The following is a 19,983-nucleotide window of genomic DNA, read 5'->3' on the forward strand; positions in this document are numbered from 1 at the left end:
TTTGACCAAGTGAATAATAGTTGAAGGAAAATTACAAAATGATCTAACATGTGCATGCATAGAAGGATCATGATTATTGTTGGAATTCTTGAAGAGATCAAAATATATTTCTCCAAAATTATTCCTCACTCATGAATTCCATAATAATAATGATGTAAACATTTATTAAATTTGTTCAAGTGATCATTTGAAAAGCTAGTATTCAAAATTAAATATAAAGAAGATGAAATATTATGTGATGATGTCATGAGGGGGAATAAATTAGCGATGCTCTTTTCTCCTTAACCAAGGTTTTGTCCCATTGAGTTTTTTTTTTTTGGTAAGGTTTTTAATGAGGCAATATGTTAATGCGTATTATAGATATGTGTACTCTTTTTCTTCACCAATAATATTTTTCCACGGATATCTTAATAAGGTTTTAACGAGGCACTTATTTATCGATGGACATCCAATAATGAATGTTATAAATATTTTATTATTATAGAAGTGGATACGACTAGGATAATAAGTTTGATGTACTTTGGGACCCTAATGTCTATTAGAAGTAAATTTCGTATAATATATACTTCTTATATCTATAAATATAGACTTTGGAGAAGCATATTCTCATTATAAATAAATTACACAGTTCTCTTTTGCTTTTCTATCTTTCTTATGTTTATAAATATAAACTTAGGAAAAGCATATTCTCATTATAAATAAATTACACAATTCTCTTTTGCTTTCCTATCTCTTTATTCTTTTATGAAATTTCTTTTATGTTTACTCTTTCTATTCTTTTATTTCATAACAAAAGTATATTAAAATTAATTGCTAGTTCCTAAAATCACAATTACAAATTACAAAATTACAATTACAAATTACAAAATTACAATTGTGTTAGTTGAATTAAGGAATTGTGACCTTAAATCAAAAGGCATTGCTGACCTAAAAGATCAAAATACATTAAAATCTCTCCAACTGCTAAGGTAAAAATTTTGCATCTTATTATCACAAAGACGGTAAAAGTATTATATAAGTCTTTGTATTAGGGTAAGATTGTATTTTGTCATTTTACTAAAAATGACAAATTAGTCTCTATACATTAGATCAAAGTGCAAATTTATCTTTCTATTAAAATTCACTCTATTTTTACAGTTTAAAACCGATCTATGTACATCAACATAAAAATACATGATACACTAAGTGTTACTATTTGATTATTCCATTAACCACACTAATTTTTAACATTACAAATTGATAAAATTTTAACAGAAAACATTAATTTTCTTTTAATCTAATATATAGAAATTAATTTATCTACTTTTAAATAAAAAAAATCAAATACAATCTATCTCTTACCATATTAGCTATATAATACTTTTACTGCACAAAGGCACAACTAAGCCAACGATGATAATCTGTACAGCTAGTACTTTTGAAGGTGTACGTTTTTCCATACGGCCGAGTAGCACACGATACTGTAGGAGTCTGTAGTATATATAATTACGATAACTTATTCGTAATCCCTGGTTTTCTTCATTATCATCACAACCGTATAAATCAAACATCAGCAGTAGGAAGAAGAAAAAAAGAAAAATAAAAGGAAAAAGGGAAAGAAAGATCGTCAATCTTCTATAAGTTGATCGCGTTGATTAAAATTTTGTAGGTCTTTGATTCTTTCGAAAGACCGATTAACCACCAATTCTTCTTTTTAGGTACTTAAACAGGAAGAAAAAAAAAATTTTTGACGTGATTTGTTTTTTTTTCTCTTTGATGTTTTTAAGCTCGTCGATTAGTTGTTTTTCTCTTATATTTTCTCATTAATTTCTTTGTTTTTCTATTTTCCTTTTTAAAAAGAACATTTTTAGTTGTATTAGGTTTGCTTTGAAGAGATTTTTTTTTAATTGTTTTAAGGATTGATCGCTTATTAATGGTTTTGACGAATCAGTTGCCCCCTTCAAACTAACCCTATTTTCTTTGTTTTGATTTTCTTTCGTCTTCTAAATACTATGCTTTTGTTTATTTGTTTTAAAAAAAATTCCCTTCTGAAGTTCTAAACTGAGCCTTGTTATGATTAAAATTTTGCTGGTGATTATATAGTTTTTTTTTTTTGGGCTACTGTACAACTGTAATGTTCATATTCTACGATGATATTCTTATTTTCTTCCGTATGGAACTGTTAATTTTCGCGTTGTTTAATGCGATTAATTTTTTTATCCAGGTTGGAGTGAATTGTCTTGGTTTGGAAATTTGTCAGTCCAAAAGAAAGAAAAAGGGAACGAATTCACATGGGAAGTCGAGGGCAGAAACGAACGGAAACAGCCGACGAATTACCAGCAGATAAGCGAGCTTGTAGTTCATTAGAGTTTCGACCAAGTTCCTCTAACTGTTCCTCAATCAGAACTCACCTCAATTCACCAAATTCCATTCCCGATGCTGACATGGAAACTTCCTCCTCCACCTCGGCTTCGAGCCGATCGGATGGTGAACACGAGAAGGAAGACGAATCAACTTATGGATCATGCGATTCTGACGATGCTGAGCAACAACCACGGCACCACATTTTAAGAGACTATCAGAGAAGAAGATCGTCGAGTGATCATGGAAAATTGAATACTATTTTGTCAAATTTGAACGAAGGAAATGGAGGTTCGGGCCAACTGGCTGCGTTGACTGAACTTTGTGAAGTGTTGTCTTTTTGTAACGAGGATTCGCTTTCGAGTTTGATGGCAGATTCTTTATCACCAGTACTTGTAAAGCTTGCGAAGAACGAGAGTAATGCTAATATAATGTTGTTGGCAATTAGGGGTATGACTTATCTATGTGATGTATATCCTAGATCATCTGGTTTCCTTGTTAGACACGATGCAGTTCCTGCTCTTTGTGAAAGATTATTGGCTATTGAATATGTGGATGTAGCTGAGCAGGTATGTTTTTAAGCTTGCTTGTTAGACTACACTGTGATTGAAGAGACTAAGTTTGTTAGGGTAAGAAATTACAGTGTGATTGAAGTAAGAAAACTTGGTTATGCTGAGAAATATTTGTTATACAGTGTTTGCAAGCATTGGAGAAAATATCTCGCGATCAACCAGTTGCTTGTTTACAAGCTGGTGCAATTATGGCTGCTCTAAATTTTATTGATTTTTTCTCAATTAGTGTGCAGGTAATTCAATTTGCACTCTTAATTAATTCTGGAATTAGGGTATACATTGTTTCATTGAGTTTTGATTCTATGCCAGAGAGTTGCACTTGCCACTGTGGTGAACATTTGTAAGAAACTTCCTTTGGAGGGTCCTGCACCTTTTGTTGAAGCGGTTCCCAAATTATGTGATTTACTTCAGCATGAGGACCAACAGGTCTTTAACTATTTGTAGTTTTCCTCCTTTTGATGACTCCTTCAATTTATTTCTTTCTCATAAACTATATTGACCTAATAACTTTTACATTGTTGAATTTTCTAGCTTGTTGAAAGTGTTGCAACTTGCTTGATCAAAATATCTGAGAGAATGTGTCAGTCTTCTGAACTGATGGAGGAACTCTGTAAGCATGAGCTGATTAATCAAGTCACACTCGTTATGAAATCGAATAGCCGAACTACTATATCCCAACCAATATACAATGTATGCAAATTTCCTTGATCATGGTCAGAGATTAGCTATATTTATATTCCACTGCCTGTTAAATGGTGATTTGATTGTTCCATGTTGGTTGGCACTTGGCAGGGCTTGATAGGATTACTTGTCAAGCTTTCTTCTGGTTCATTTGTAGCTTTTAGAAGTCTGTATGAGCTAAATATAAGCAACATACTGAAGGATGTCTTATCTACTTATGACCTCTCACATGGAATATCTCCTCCGGACTTAGTTGATGGCAATTGCAATCAGGTTTGCATCTTAGAGTGGACAACTTCTCTGAATGGTGTTCCATTTTGGTTGATATTGGCTTGGGCGTTTATTTCTGAGTCTACCCTTGTAGTGAATAATAGTAATTACTGTGGTGATGTGCACCAAGATCATCTCCTATAATGATGCTTTCTTTTTTTGTTGGTTGTCTGGCTCTGAACTTTCAAGTTCAGAGGCAAATTGAAATGTCTCTATTTAAGTCAACAATAGTTCTTCTAAAAGAAAAGATCCCGGTCACTATTGCTATTTTCTCTGGCAGGTACATGAAGTTCTGAAATTGCTCAATGAGCTGCTTCCCGCCTCCACTGGAGATCAAGCTAATCAGGTAGTGTTGGATAAGGAATCATTTTTAGCTGACCATCATGATCTTCTGCAAAGATTTGGAATGGATTTATTTCCCGTGCTGGTCCAGGTTAGCTCCCTGATATATAAAGTTGAAATTTCAATATTTTGTCCTTTCAGTAGTTTTACAATTCATGTTTCACCAATTGAACAGGTAGTCAATTCTGGTGCAAACATTTATGTTTGTTATGGCTGCCTATCTGTTATCAGCAAGTTAGTTGTTCTGAGCAAACCTGACATGCTCGGTGAATTGCTTAAGACTGCCAACATTCCAAGGTGAATAGGGATATTTTTTCCTATGCTTTTCTTTTTTATAAAATATATAATGATAAGTCAACAGATCTTGGATATATTTTCATGAATCTATAAATGGCAGTTTCCTGGCTGGAGTGTTTACACGGAAGGATCACCATTTGCTGATGTTAGCCCTACAGATTGCTGAGATCATCCTCAAAAAGCTTTCTGATGTTTTTTTGAGCTCATTCATAAAGGAGGGTGTTTTTTATGTGATAGACGCACTTCTAATGCCTGAAAAATGCTCGCAATTGATGCTTCCGGTGTTTGGTGGTATCCAACCATCATTTGATTCAAGCCAAAAGTCTTCTGCGAGGGAGTTCCAGAGATGCTTGTGTTATGCATTTGATATGGTGCCATCTTCCTCAGTCTCATCTTGTAAGATTGACAAGGATACTGTTTGCAATCTTGCAAAACATATTAAAACCAATTACTTTGCTCCAGAATTAGTTGAATCCGAAAAAGGGATGACTGATGTTCTTCAAAACCTCAGAACCTTGTCTGCTGCCTTGAGTAGTTTGATAAACATGCCTGTTGATGATGGTACTACTGTTCAGCATGAAGAGAAGTTCTACAGCATATTACATCAAATTATGCTGAAGCTTAATGGTAGAGAACCTGTTTCCACTTTTGAATTTATTGAAAGTGGAATCGTGAAATCGCTTATGCATTACCTGTCTGATGGGATGCACATGAGAGGGAATGTGGAATTTACTGGCAGTTATGATCATTTGGTTGTTCTGGGGAAGAGATTTGAGGTGTTCACAAAGTTGTTTTTTTCTTATTCAGATATCCTTGTCGAGGACTTGCCTCTCTCTATACTAATACAAAAATTACAGAGTGGATTGTCAACTTTGGAAAATTTCCCTGTTATTCCAAGCCATGGATTCAAGCAGAGAAATTCATTTGCTACTGTCCCAAATGGACGTTGTGTTATGTATCCATGTTTTAGAGTTCGTTTTGTGAGGGCGGAAGGGGAGAACTGCCTATCTGATTGCGCTGAAGATGTTTTGGCTGTTGACCCTTTTTCTCCCTTAGATGCCATTGAAGGATATCTTTGGCCCAAAGTTTTTACTGAAAGAACAGAATATGGGGAATTAGATGCTGAAGAGTTGGAACAGAGGGAAGTTCTGCCTAATCTTTTACCATCGAATGCAAACTCCACTCAAGCCAAGAGTTCAGGTTTTATAGACAGCATGTCCATTGATTTGCCAGAGATGCAGGTCACTCCAGTAGTTTGTTGATCTTAAATTAGTAGAGTTGTTTAGTATCATGACCCCCTTTTTTCCTGTTCTTTCATATCTTTATTGTGGTATTTTTATAAGTTTTGAGCTATACTCAATTCTTTTAGTTATGCTTTCCTGCAGGAAGATGAAGCTAACTTTTCACAGATTGCCTCTGAACAAGTTCATTTCAGAGAATTGAATTCTGGTGAAACAATGTCTTTGGATGAAACCAATATGGTATATATTCCTAGTTTTGTTTAATTCTTGTATGTATCATAAGAGCGTGCTTAAATGAATCTTAAATGTCTATATCCAATGGTTTTTTCTTATTGTAAGGGCTGCCTGTTAAAAACGGGTATACTCTCACTGAGTGAAAATTGGATTACTTTACAGGGCTCTGCTGGGAAGGAACAAGAGTTTCCTACAGAGTCAACTAAAAATATGAGAACTCCCTGTTCTGCATCTGGTGACAATGACATTAAAGATTCCTCAGCTAGACTATTGCTTTATCTAGAAGGACATCAACTAGACCGAACTTTGACGCTATATCAAGTGATTCTTCAACAGCTACTAAATTCAGAGAAAGAATTTATGACATGGGCAAAGTTATGGAGTCGAGTATACATGATAACATACAAAAGAGCTCTAGAATCTAACCAAGATGATCCTCAAGAACATACATATCAAGAACGCAAGTTCTCAGTATCAGATCAAAAGATTGCCTCTATTCAGAATATGGGATATTTTGCCAGCATGTTTGCTTGCAAACTCACTTCTGATTTGGATAAGTCAAGTCCTATTTATGATATATTGTTTCTGCTCAAACTTTTGGAAGGCATCAACAAATATTCATTTCATCTGATGTCTTGTGAGAGAGTTCGTGCATTTGCTGAAGGTAGGAATGATAACTTGGATAATTTGAAGGTAATGGTTCGTTCAGTGTCTCAAAATGAATTTGTGAGCAGTAGATTGACAGGAAAGCTAGAACAGCAGATGCAGGATGCTTTCACCTTATCCACCGGTGGTATGCCTTCGTGGTGTAATGGTTTAGTTTCTTCTTGTCCCTTTTTGTTTAGCTTTGAGGCAAGATGCAAGTACTTCCGTTTGGCTGCTTTTGGTCCACGAAGAGGTCAACTCAATGCCATTTCACGTAGTAATTCAGGCACTTCAAGTGACAGGCAAACTACTTCAGGTGGTTTGCCTCGTAAGAAATTTTTAGTCTCACGTGATCAAATTCTAGATTCTGCAACCAGAATGATGGACCTACATGCTCGTCATAAGGGACTTCTTGAAGTGGAGTATAATGAAGAAGTTGGCACTGGTCTCGGTCCAACTTTGGAATTCTATACTCTTGTTAGTCATGAATTTCAGAAATTTGGCCTTGGCATGTGGAGAGGGGATCATTGTTCTTTTATCACTTCAACTACCTTGCCTACAGAATCTGTAATTCTGAGAAACAGTTCTGGGCTTTTCCCTCGTCCATGTTCACCTAAATCTGATGCGAATAATGGAATACAGTTTTCTCAAGTACTAAAAAAATTTGTTCTTTTGGGTCAAATTGTCGCAAAGGCTATTCAAGATGGAAGAGTACTTGATGTTTCCTTCTCCAAAGCCTTCTACAAATTAATTTTGGGGCAGGTACCCTTCTGTCCTTAACTTTATTAATGATTGAACTTCCCATTAAGCATTTAATTAAAAAATTTAACCTTACACTCTAGCAATTAAGATAGGCAACCGTTTGGTTTTGTAGGACCTTAGTTTGTATGATATCCAATCTTTCGATCCTGAGCTTGGTAGGACGCTACTGGAGTTTCAGGCTATTATTGTTAATCAGAAAAGGCATCAGGAATCCATTTGTGTTGAAAACGCAGCATTGAAACAGGATTTGTGCTTTCGAAATACCAGGATCGAGGACCTTTATCTGGACTTTACCCTTCCTGGTTATCCTGATTATGTTCTTTCTTCTGAGTGTAATCTCAAAATGGTGAGTATTTCTTAAGCATTATGACATTCACTTATTCTGAGATCCATTAATTTAGTTAAAAACTTGAATACTTGATTCACATAAGTTATGCATTTTTCCAGGTAAATTCTGCCAATTTGGAGGAATATGTCGAGCTTGTTGTGGATGCTACCATACATAGTGGAATTGCCAGACAAGTTGAAGCTTTCAAGTCTGGATTTAATCAGGTATGTATCATCATGAATTTTTTTCTAAAGAAGCAAAATGGTAATGTCTTTGTGTTCTACTTTACTGAAATCAACCATGGAGATGTTCAATTTGTTCTACGTGCTGTGTTGTAAACTTCAAGAAAATAATGTTTGAATGATTGTAAAGTAATTCCTTGCACCTTTAATTCATTGAAAATGAAAGGTTCTTCCACGAGTTGGTAATTCAGTTTAGCAGGGCCTAATTTGTTTGTTCATCTATGTGCTCCCAAGTCAGAAATCTCTTGCCTAGTATATATTGCACTTAAGAAATTTCCTTCGGGACTCATTTTGGATTTTATTTTTCAAAAATACGCAAGTCTGATTCTGGCTGTAATTCCAGATTTTTTCAATTAGCCATCTCCATATTTTTACGGAGGAGGAACTAGAGCGTTTACTCTGTGGAGAATGTGATATCTGGGCTGTATGTATATCTATTCTCTTGATTAATCAGTGTTTTTGGAGTTAGCAGAGATGGATTACCTTTACTAAATTTTAATGTTGTTTTTCAAGCAGTTCAATGAACTTCTGGAACATATCAAGTTTGATCATGGATATACGGCTAGCAGTCCACCAATCGTTAATGTCAGCCTTGCATTTTCTATTATTTTCCCACTTCCATTTTCTTTTTCCTTTTTAAGTTCTGCTTTTGTCATCCGCTAAACCTTAAGTCACTGTTTCTTTGAATTTCAGCTGCTGGAAATTATACAAGAGTTTGAATATTCACAAAGGCGAGCATTTCTGCAGTTTGTGACTGGTGCTCCCCGGCTACCTCCGGGAGGTTTGGCGTCTTTAATTCCAAAATTGACAATTGTTCGCAAGGTCCGTATAATAATTGAACCTTAGTTTCCCAGTTTTTGTACATATATTTTCCCTTTGTCATACCATGTATGAATTTCTTTAAATTTTAATGTTTCCTTCAGCATAGTAGCAATTGTGCTGATACGGAGCTGCCCAGTGTTATGACTTGTGCCAATTACCTGAAGTTGCCTCCTTATTCTTCAAAAGTAATCCTTCACACCTTAATTGAATCTTAAATTAAATTTCTCGTAAAGATAAAGTTAAAAAGAGAAATACGGGTTATCAATATTTTTTGCAGGAGAAGATGAAAGAGAAGCTATTATATGCGATAAGTGAAGGGCAAGGCTCATTCCACCTTTCGTAGCCTTTTTAGAGGTACTATAATCTGTGAATTTGTAATTATTATTTAGGTAGGTCCTTGGTCGGGTTGGTGTACATGAAAACGGGTGTTGAACAGTGATGATTGGGTTAGTTGAGGATTTTGATGGGAGGAAGAAGTTACTATGAAAATAGCTGACTAAATTATTTGGGGTGGGACTTGTAAGTAAAGAATGGGGAATGCACAACTAGTTGGGGTTTGGCTGTATATATAGTGAGAGATGGTTGGCTGTTTCTAACTTGCTATTAATGCTCAAAGATGCTTGGCACTGTCAACATCTGGTCTCTTTTACAATGCTTAATTTTAAATCTCATTGGCTTTGTTATCATGGAATGAGATGTTCAAGGCATAAGCACAATCTTCAACTCGGAACATGATGTAAAACACGATATCATGAAAATATGAATTATATGAAACAATCTTTGCATAAAAACATGAATTATATGAAATGTACGTGTACCTCATGGTGGCTAAGTGCTACATTTCTTTAAAATGAACTTTTATCTCACCTATTCATGTTGCATATATGTTCACGAAATAAAAATGGCTAAAGGGTCCTTTGAACTTCTCCAAAAAAGGATAATAATAATTAAGTTTACTTTTTTGCACTCAGCCTTTTAAATGTCAAAGTTGCTATCAATTAAGTCCTTTGACTCTTTAAGTTAAAAGAGTAATGGGAGGTTTTTGCCGAGTGATACGCCAGATGGTGAAATGTAGTATCTTATATTTTAAAAGATATTTTAAAACATTAAAATCATAAAAGTACACAAAATTATACACTAATATTAGATCATTACAATTATTATAAAAATATATGAAGTGCAAAAAAAAATTATTATAAATAACACATTATGTAAAATCTTTTATCATGCAATGCACAACCTTAGTGTATAAGTTAGTTATAGTTTTAAAACGTGCAATATCCACTTTTAGATGATTAGAAGGTTTTAGAATTAGTTTAATGTGATTTAAAAATGGTTCGAAGTTGATTGAAAGTGTTCAAAACTTAAATCAAGTATTGAAAGGTCAAAAAAACTTAAGACAGTGCAGTGGGCTATGTCCTACATTGTGGCATCAGTACAGGTAAAAAGAAATATATTATTGTAGATCTTGAGATTCTTCCACACTTGTGATACCACAAGGGTTCAGTATAGATACCACAGCCTCTAGAATTAAAAATTGACCTGAAAATTACTTGTTTAATATCTAAAAGCTTAATAGCAAAACTTGAACAAAAAATCAAGTATAAAACATAAAAAAAAATAACTATTGAAACACCTCCAAATGCTTCAACCCTACTCTCAAGACATCATGAAAAATAAATTTCAATCAAAGCATTAGCTAAGTGAGGAAATGACACCATGATGCCAACTAATTAGAACTTCAAAATAATAAGCTCAAACATAACCACTATCCTTCAGCATACCGACTTAATACTAAACTACACAAAATACCTAGTAGCAATTGAAATTAGCATGATTATACATATTGAAATTCTAAATACATGCCACAAGTCACAAATTGCACTAACTTTCCTACTTTTGATAATCTTGTTGATGATATGATAATTTTAAGTTGAGATAGCTTCAAGAATTTAAAAGTAAAAATCTACGCCCAAAATAATAATGTGTAAGTATAAAATATTTAATAAACTTAAATTGTAAATATTATACTTACCTTACTTAAAAGGTCATCCAAACACATGGCTCAATAAGCTTACACGTTAGCTTAATAGCATAAAGATAAGATGAAAACATAAAATCCACATGAATGTGATGACATACAAGCATACTTCAACATATACAATAAGTGTTAAAAATTCTCTTTTGCTTTTATATACTCATAGTTCATGTCTTTGCAACATTTAATTACCATTTCACAATCATGTATTCCATAACCATATATTTCTTTTGTTAATTATTTCTTGCCCATTTTTATATTAATGTCCAATGTAATATTAGCACGGATTTCTAGTTTTTAGGTACAAAAGTGAGATCTCTATATTTGGGGAGCGATAGAGTGTGAATCACTTTTCGTATTCGTGATTAAAGATAGTGGAATTACTCACTAAATTAAGCTCCACAAACGTAAGAAAATCGAACCATGTAAACAAATTTTGATGTTATTTCTATTTTGTTTGCATAGTTTTTCGCAGTGTCAAGCCGTAATAACCACTACAACCTAACACTTTAAGTAAGTAACAACAATTTAAATATTTTCCATCATAATTGTCGAAACCATTTTTTTAAAAACAAAAAAAATTTAGGTTGTCGACTTTAAAAAATGAAAATTGGGAGTCGCCACCAATCTTTTATTAAGGCGTGATTGGATCATCTAAAAAAATGGCTTTAGTCTACGAGTTTTAGAAAAACGGATCCGGGAGTCAGTTACGTACGAGGAAGGATTAGCACCCTCGTAACGCCCAAAATTTGTACCTAGTTAATTAATTAGTGTCTTAATGTCGAAAATTTGAAAAATATAATCCTTAGCAAAAACTTAAGAACGTTACTTATTAAGACCCTTATCATTTCGAAGAAAGAAAATGTCACACCCAATGCGTTAGGGCACAACATTCTAATTTCCTCAAAATGAATTAGTCTAAAACTCGTAATAAAAATTTAAAAGAATATTCATTTGTTTAAGATTTAAGAAATCGCGGCCCAATACGTTAGGGCACAATTCCTCAAAATCTCAAACTTGAAATATTTCCTTTATTATTATTTTTTCAAAAAATCTTTGTCTCGAGAAATCAATACGTCACATCCAATACGTTAGGATACAACATATTTAACTCCCCAACAACAAGCTTTTTATTTTATATATTTTTTATTAATGAGCAACCCTCGATCGTTGGATTTAACAAACGAAGAAAATCGGAACCCAATACGTTAGGGCTCAATTTCCTTGAAAATCCTAAATACGAGTGTTATCTCAATTTTGAAAATTTTAAAATCGAAAAAAAATGATGTGATGCTACATTAAATATAAAATGTAATAATAAATACAACAATGGCATAGAAATAAACGAAATTAATGTACATAAACAACGACATGTAAAATATCAAATGAATATAAATGAAAACATAAATCAATAAGCAAATGAAGGAAATAAACAAAAAATATAAAGAGAGAAAGGTACAAAATATATATACATTTGAAATTATGAAGAATAAAAGACATAAAGATAATTTACTCATAAAATTTTGGGTTATAAAACTTATATATATATATATAATACATAATGCATTTATGAAAACAAGGAAAATATAAATATATACATATAAAATATATTCATGCATTTACAAAAAAATGAAATATATAAGTATAATATAAAACGAGAAAATATTTATCATAAGCTTTGAATGGAGTATAAATATATGTGTATATATTACAAAAATGTATAAACATATAAAAATCATAGAATATGGGCAAACGATAAATATTATGAAATATAAATGTGTATATATATATGTATAAAAACTATGAAAATAAAATAATAATAAAGTATGTATATAATATGTATATATATTAAAACGTTTAAAATATATATGTATATATATTAACATGCATATGCACATATATGTAGGTATAATAATAATAATAATATATAATATAATAATAATAATAATAATAACAAAATTAATAAAATAGACTAAAAACCTAAAATAAAAGATTAAGGATTAAATTGAAAATCAACATAATTTTAAAAAAAATGAAGGGCCCAATTAAAAGGCGCGAATAACTCATAGGGCTCGAATGGGAAAATATCACCATCCTTTGAAATGCGTCACTTTATTAGGGCTAAATAAAATAAATAAATAAAATTCGCAGTGGTATCACCTTCTCCCTTTTTAAAAATCGTAAATAAGTAAAAAATAATCGAAAAAGAAAAAAAAAGAAAACAGTAAGCCACCTTTAAAAAACTGCCAATCGTTCTCCCTTTTTTATTGATTCTCTTTTTTTTCGACAATGAAGGGAGATGCCTCTATTTATAGCTGAGCCTCCCCAAATCCAACAGTACAGATCAATTACATCAACGGCTAAGATTAAAGGGTATCTACAAATTAAATCTTTAAGATTACAAAATTATATCTTCTAAGATTGTATATATCATATCTAAGATTGCATATATCATATCTAAGATTGCATATCATATCTAAGATTGTATATCCTCGAAAATTATGTTTCCATATGTGAGCCCGGGCTAAAATTGGGCATTACAGCTGCCCCTATTTGCTCGTTGTCGTGTAACAGGAACAGAGCAAAGACTTTAGAAATGGCCAATTTTTGCCCGGTCACGCTAGATCTTGGTGCTCTTCTTCTTCATGCAGCCATGTCCATCCTACTGCATCTTCAGAGGTATAGGAATTCGTGTTTCAATCTACTTCACTGCAACTTCAGGGAGATAAGACTTATAGCTTTAATCTGCTCCACTGCAACTTCAGGAGGATAAGACTTGTTGGCTTAAATCTACTTCCCACTATCTTGGAAAGATAAGATTTGCCGTCTTCGATCTACTCCACTACTGCTTAGGGAGATAAGATCTACAATCTTCAACCTACTCCGCTGCTACTCAGGGAGACAAGGCTTGGTGGCTTAAATCTACTTCCCACTATCTTAGAAAGATAAGATTTGCCGTCTTCGATCTGCTCCACTACTGCTTAGAGAGATAAGATCTACAATCTTTAACCTACTCCGTTGCTGCTCATGGAGACAAGGCTTGGTGGCTTAAATCTAATTCCCACTATCTTGGAAAGATAAGATTTGTCGTCTTTGATCCGCTCCACTCATCGCTAGGAGATAAGATCTACAATCTTCAACCCTCTCTGCCGCTTAGGGAGACAAGGCTTGGTGGCTTAAATCGCTTCCCATTATCTTGGAAAAATAAGATTTGCCATCTTTGATCCGCTCCATTATCGCTTAGGAGATCGATCTACAATCTTCAACCTACTCCACTTTGCTCAGGAGACAAGGTTTGGTGGCTTAAATCGCTTCCCACTATCCTGGAAAGATAAGATTTGCCGTCTTTGATCTTCTCCACTACTGCTTAGGGAGATAAGATCTACAATCTTCAACCTACTCCGCTGCTGCTCAAGGAAACAAGGCTTGGTGGCTTAAATCTGCTTCCCACTATCTTGGAAAGATAAGGTTTGTCATATTTGATCTGCTCCACTACTGCTTAGGGAGATAAGATCTACAATCTTTAGCCTACTCCACTGCTGCTCAGGGAGACAAGGCTTGGTGGCTTAAATCTGCTTCCCACTATCTTGGAAAGATAAGATTTACCGTCTTCGATCTTCTCCACTACTGCTTAGAAAGATAAAATCTACAATCTTCAACCTACTCCGCTGCTACTCAGGGAGACAAGGCTTGGTGGCTTAAATCTGCTTCCCACTATCTTGGAAAGATAAGATTTGTCGTCTTCAATCTTCTCCACTACTACTTAGGGAGATAAGATTTACAATCTTCAACCTACTCCACTGCTGCTTAGGGAAACAAGGCTTGGTGGCTTAAATCTGCTTCCCACTATCTTGGAAAAATAAGATTTGTCGTCCTCGATCTACTCCACTACTGCTTAGGGAGATAAGATCTACGATCCTCAACCTACTCCGCTGTTGCTCAGGGAGACAAGGCTTAGTGTTTCATCGGTTTGTTCTTTGGGAAACATGATCTGTATAATGAACCTAATTATGCCTAATATTAGGATGGCATGATCAAAATGCATCAAATGCTCCTAACTAGACATGTGTAAATGGTGTTTGTATGAATGTAAATTTTTTTTTTGAGAATGATTCTTCTTAGGTTATCACTGCTCAAAGTTTATTAAGGCCTTATCATTGACGTGCTACAATGCCTTCATGCTCTGCTGGCGTCTCCCAAGAAACACTTAGTCAGATTGCCCCCACTCAAAGTTTAATTCACTGGAACGCAAAAATTTGTACCATCATTTTCCCACTGCAACCCAAGGGTAGAAATATATGACTTTTTCTCAATCCACTCCTATCGCAATTCAAGGATACAAAATGTGAAATTCTTTGGTCCTTTACACCATGCCTAAGGTGTCACACCAAAGGCTCATGTGCAAATGAAGGCTTTCTTCTCCGAGAAAACCTCTTCCTATTGCCTGGTGATCATTGCTCGCTTGTTTATTTTAGCTTTGTCACCAACCTGACATCCTGTCACCTTGCTCAATCAATGTTTTTGATAACAGAATCCAGAGAGAAAGTTCTAATTTAGACTTTTCCTTCTTAAATTTTCAACCTTTAAACTTAGTGTGTTCTAAACAATAGTCTTGTTTCAGGTTCTTGTATTATTTAGAAACTTCTAAAGTAATATGCCAAACTTCCCTTGTGAAAGTTTTATTAGTCCATTAATCATTATTCCAATGCAACATGCTTGCAAAAAGGTCATAATCATGGATAAGAATAAAATTAGCTCTGAGCATAGCTCGAAAGGAATAAATTATCAAAAATAGTAAAGAATGGTAACAAAAAAATTGATTGGGAATGTGTATCTTGGAAAAGAATGAGGTATTCCAAGAACAACATATTCAATAGCATGAAAATTGGGTACCCCAGATATCGCAGCTTGAACTTCTCTGTACAAACTTTCTGAAGACAATTCTAAGTTTGACATGTGTTTAGGAGATCCACAGTACTCTGCCAATGCCCCAAGATGTTGTCTACCCTTTCCTGATAATTTAGGTATAACAAGATCACCACATGCCCCAATCTGGTTAGAATTCGAGTTGGTCTAATCACCTCGTGCCCCATTCTGACCAATATTTGATCCGCCCTTTTCGGGTTTTCAACTCAAATCCCCTTTGGTCTCAAGGTGCCCTTTGCGGGTTTTCACTTTGGCCTCTCCATTTCTTTTCTTTTTCTTTTTATCATTTTCATTTTTATTTCGTCATTTTTTTCGACTCAAAGTGCCCTTTGCGGGTTTCTTACCTTAGTCATCTCTTTCCTTAAGCGGAGTATTTCCTGACTGAATCTGAGTTTACAGGACTTTGCAGGTTTATCATCCATCTCGCTCAAAATCAAAGCTCTTTTGAAAAACAAACCTTCTCTATAACATAAGGTTCTTCCCAATCCGTTTCCCTCCAAAATATATTTTTGTAGAGGGAGGATCTTCAACATTAGGTCACCCTCGTGGAATTCTCTGGGTTGAACCTTTTGTTAGCTCGCATTATCTTCTTCTGGTGCATTTGACCATGATGGATAACTTTGAATATTCATCTTCAATCAGAATTGGATCCAAAAACTCAGAGAGAAAGAATCTTGTCTTCAATAGGCAAAAACCGCAATAGGCCCAAGAGAAAGGCAAAACCCCGACAGAGACAAGCCCTTGTCATCCCTTTCGATCAGAATCAATGTCATTCCAGATAAGGTTTTTCACATAAGAATCTTCCACTTTCATTTTGTATGCGAAAGATCTTCTTCAGTATCAGGTTTCTCTCGTAGAGCCTTTTGGGACGAAATTTAACTATGACAAAAAAACTTTAGATATTCCTTTTCAATATGAAGAAATGGAAACTTGAATTTAACGGGCAAAACTATGATAAGCCAAAAAAGAAAGCATTGCCCCAACAAAGAATTCTAACTGCATTGTTCGTGTTGTTTATCTTGAACATACTGCAAATTTTTATGTCGTACTGCTGTTCAGATTACAATGACAATGCTTAACCTAGGCATATTCTGGTATGGCTATGTGAGGACATCTTTGAACTCTTGAGGTAACTCAACAAGGTCTTGTTTTGTTTCTCCGTTTATGTACATTCCTTTAAGGTCACAATCTCCATTGTCTCCTCAGGAAGTAAAATTTCTTTCATGCTCTACCATCCTCAACAAGTCCAGAGATAGGCTACAATCTATGTCATTTTCAAAGTCATGAGATCTCCCTAAACACATGCCTCGCTCAAAAAAAAAAATTCTGAGTCTGTCACAGCATCACTCACGTCATTGATATCTGAGGACCTATAGCAAGTACCAACGAATATACAAAAGAATGTATGAATTTATGAATAATTATTTGTACAATATAATTATGAATAAAAGAATGATGTGGAAGATAATCCAAAAGAATGAAAGAATAACTACTCACAAGGAATGAAACAATATTGGCTCAAAAATAAATGCAAAGATGTATTTTATAAGAATAATGATGTTCAGACATGAGCCTATTTCACAAAGGAATTCCTATCATTTTTAGGCTAAAAACAACAAGAATGTTCTGAACATTACTCTAAATAAGCACTAAAGACTACAGAGATTTCTTCCGTAATTCAATTACTTAGAACACCTCCAAGTTGATAAGGGCAAATATCTAACAAGGACCCTTTTCAGTTGTCTTCATACACAGCATTGATGTGAACGCTTCCTAACCGTTCTTCATATATTGCATTCACCCCATCATCAATGAGTCTTTCAACTAGCTTTTTGAAGGCAATGCAATTCTCTACTGAGTGCCCCGTAATTCCCTCATGATAATCACATTGCTTGTTTGTATCATACCATTTAGGGTACGAAGGTTGTGGGGGTTTTGAGTAGAAAGGTGCAACAACGTGCGCATTGAATAAGCTTTGATACAGCTCCTTATACACCATCAGAATTGGTGTGAATTGGAGCTTCTCAGTACCTGGTTTCCCACCAGATTCGTGCTTTAAAGGACTCTGATGTCTGGTGGTTTCTGTCTTTGGGCGGCCCACAATGATTGGTTTTGAGTGGCCTTTGTTATATCGGCCTGCATTATCCCCCTTATTCCCCTTTCTCTTTGGGGCCTTTATAGTATCTGAGTATTCTACCCTTGCCTGTTTTATTTCTGCTGGATTATCAAGAGCAATAGGATTGACTAAATTGTTCTTCAGATTGGATCTTGAGCCTGTCGGGCGATTCATTGGTGTTAAGGTATTGGTCCGATATTCTTTGGGATTTGATAGTAAGGGGTGCCCCTTGTGGGTGCATATCTGGCTGGACACTTATCGGGATAAAATTTGAGGGATAATTAGGGTCTTCTTTATCCTCCCCAAAGTGGACCACTGGGTTTTCCTCTCTTTCTAACCCTCTAGCCAATAACTGGGTTAACTGGTTTATCACATTGCTTTGGAATTCTAGCATCTGATCCTTCATATTTTGTTGAAATTTGGTCAATTGCTCTTGCATCTATATTTGCATTTGCTCTATTCTTTCCAATCTTTGGTCCATGCCTCCTGACTTTGCTCGGGTACTATAACGGTGTTTGGCAGGTTGGTTGGTTTCCAAATTAGCTGAAGAATGATTTTAATCGATTAGGCTCTTTTAGTGGATTTTAATGCGTTTGATGTCATGTAACGCGGATACATGCAATGAATGCATAAAGAGATGTTGATTCTGATTCAATTCCATTTAGAAAACTTTACTAGAAAACAAATCTCTTTACATAAAGTTGATATTTATACGGCCTTGCCCTCATAGGCGAAGATATTCGATCCTCTTCTTCATTCGAGCGTTAAGATAAATCTCACGAACTCTTCAAAAAACGTCTCTTCTATCTCCTTTTTGCTCGATCCAGGCCGTAACTTGTTGCTCACTCATTCTCGTGATGCTCGTTGGCTTCTCTTTAAGAAGGTTCAGCAACTCTCGAATAATCTTTGTCATCTTGAATCCCTGGGCAACAGAGCCATAGTCGTGTAGTCCTCCATTAAATTATCATCTTTCTCTTATCACATGTTCTTGGACCATATTCGGACAACCATATTGTCATCCCCTTTATCAAGAAACCCATTTCCTTATGACAAGCTCTCTATTTAGCAACTGAACGTGAATCAACACCTCTTTTTTAAGATGCAAATGCAATGCAATCATAATAAAAACAACATAAAAAACAAGTTAGTACAAAGTAAAAGCAAATGAATAAAGTACCTACTCGGGAAACCACTAGGGTTTGGCGTAATTATTCCTAAGGTGGGCAACTAGGGTTCACTATATGTAGTTTGGCTCTAAGGTAAGGGTACCTGAACTAGCAGATTCATCGATCCTCACCCATTATAGGCTCATACGGACCAAGTTCAATTTAGGGGAATACATTTCCCTATGGCTGCACGGAGATGAAAATCTCACGAAGACATAGGTACGGATGTATCCTGAAAGCAATCCGCTATCCTGCACGGAGGTGAAGACCTCACGAAGGAAATAGCTTCTCACTCCCACTTAAAAGGATATAATCGAGTGGTTATGTAATGCAATATGCAGAAACATCAAAATTCAAACCAATAAAGTAATTACAAACCGAAGTAATTATAATCGTAACAAAAATGGACAAAATAAAACAAAATGACCGTAAATTTAAACCAAGTTTTCGTGTGACCTCTAGGCATTCGGTGTGATTCTACCTAAGGTAGGCTCCTAAGGCTCATTATATGCGGTTAGGTTCTAAAGTAAGGGTACTCGAACCAGCAGATTCCTTGATCTTCACCCATTATAGGCTCATATAGATCAAGTTCGGTTCAGGGGAACACACTTTCCCTATGACTATACGGAGATGATAATCTCACGAAGGCATAGGTACCGCTGTATTCCGAAAGCGATCTACTATCCTATACGGAGGTGAAAACCTCACGAAGGAATAGTTTCTCACTCCCACTTAGAAGGGTAAAATCATTCAACTCCTGTAATGAATAATGCAAAGATCAATTAAGCAAGAAAATGAATGGATGCACAATGATCTCATGATTTTTTTTAAATTTATTTTCTCGACAATAAGACAGAAATTAATCAACTTTGTGGCTCGACTCTCGTATGTGTCCCTAGTGGAGTCGCCAAGCTGTCGAAACCATTTTTTTAAAAACAAAAAAAATTAGGTTGTCGACTTT

At 34.8% G+C, this 19,983-nt stretch overlaps 1 protein-coding gene across 3 annotated transcripts; it reads left to right on the forward strand.

The window, feature by feature from the left end:
• The first annotated feature begins 1,503 nt into the window (after positions 1 to 1,503).
• LOC105768144 (E3 ubiquitin-protein ligase UPL4) lies at positions 1,504 to 9,467 on the forward strand. 3 transcript variants are annotated; one of them, XM_012587902.2, is made up of 18 exons: positions 1,504 to 1,644; positions 2,204 to 2,909; positions 3,035 to 3,145; positions 3,222 to 3,338; positions 3,444 to 3,602; positions 3,705 to 3,866; positions 4,144 to 4,296; positions 4,381 to 4,502; positions 4,603 to 5,743; positions 5,888 to 5,983; positions 6,140 to 7,384; positions 7,497 to 7,730; positions 7,832 to 7,936; positions 8,298 to 8,378; positions 8,471 to 8,539; positions 8,648 to 8,776; positions 8,878 to 8,961; positions 9,054 to 9,467. In XM_012587902.2, the coding sequence occupies exons 2-18, from the start codon at positions 2,271 to 2,273 to the stop codon at positions 9,117 to 9,119; spliced, it is 4,713 nt and encodes a 1,570-aa protein (XP_012443356.1). In that variant the 5' UTR covers positions 1,504 to 1,644; positions 2,204 to 2,270; the 3' UTR covers positions 9,120 to 9,467. The 3 variants fall into 3 exon arrangements, with proteins under 3 accessions (XP_012443356.1, XP_012443355.1, XP_052485351.1); XM_012587901.2 differs by having other exon boundaries at positions 1,506 to 1,697; XM_052629391.1 differs by lacking the exon at positions 3,705 to 3,866 and having other exon boundaries at positions 1,506 to 1,697.
• Positions 9,468 to 19,983: the final 10,516 nt, after the last annotated feature.

This window comes from Gossypium raimondii, chromosome 4 (genome assembly GCF_025698545.1).
Source record: "Gossypium raimondii isolate GPD5lz chromosome 4, ASM2569854v1, whole genome shotgun sequence".
Lineage (NCBI taxonomy): Eukaryota > Viridiplantae > Streptophyta > Magnoliopsida > Malvales > Malvaceae > Gossypium > Gossypium raimondii.

Bases quoted from the DNA above. Each gene is read 5' to 3' on its own strand.
- LOC105768144 (XM_012587902.2), top strand. From the start codon at position 2,271: ATGGGAAGTCGAGGGCAGAAACGAACGGAAACAGCCGACGAATTACCA. The intron at 3,146-3,221 runs GTAATTCAATTT...ATTCTATGCCAG, and splicing joins TTTTCTCAATTAGTGTGCAG to AGAGTTGCACTTGCCACTGT. The intron at 7,937-8,297 runs GTATGTATCATC...CTGTAATTCCAG, and splicing joins TCAAGTCTGGATTTAATCAG to ATTTTTTCAATTAGCCATCT.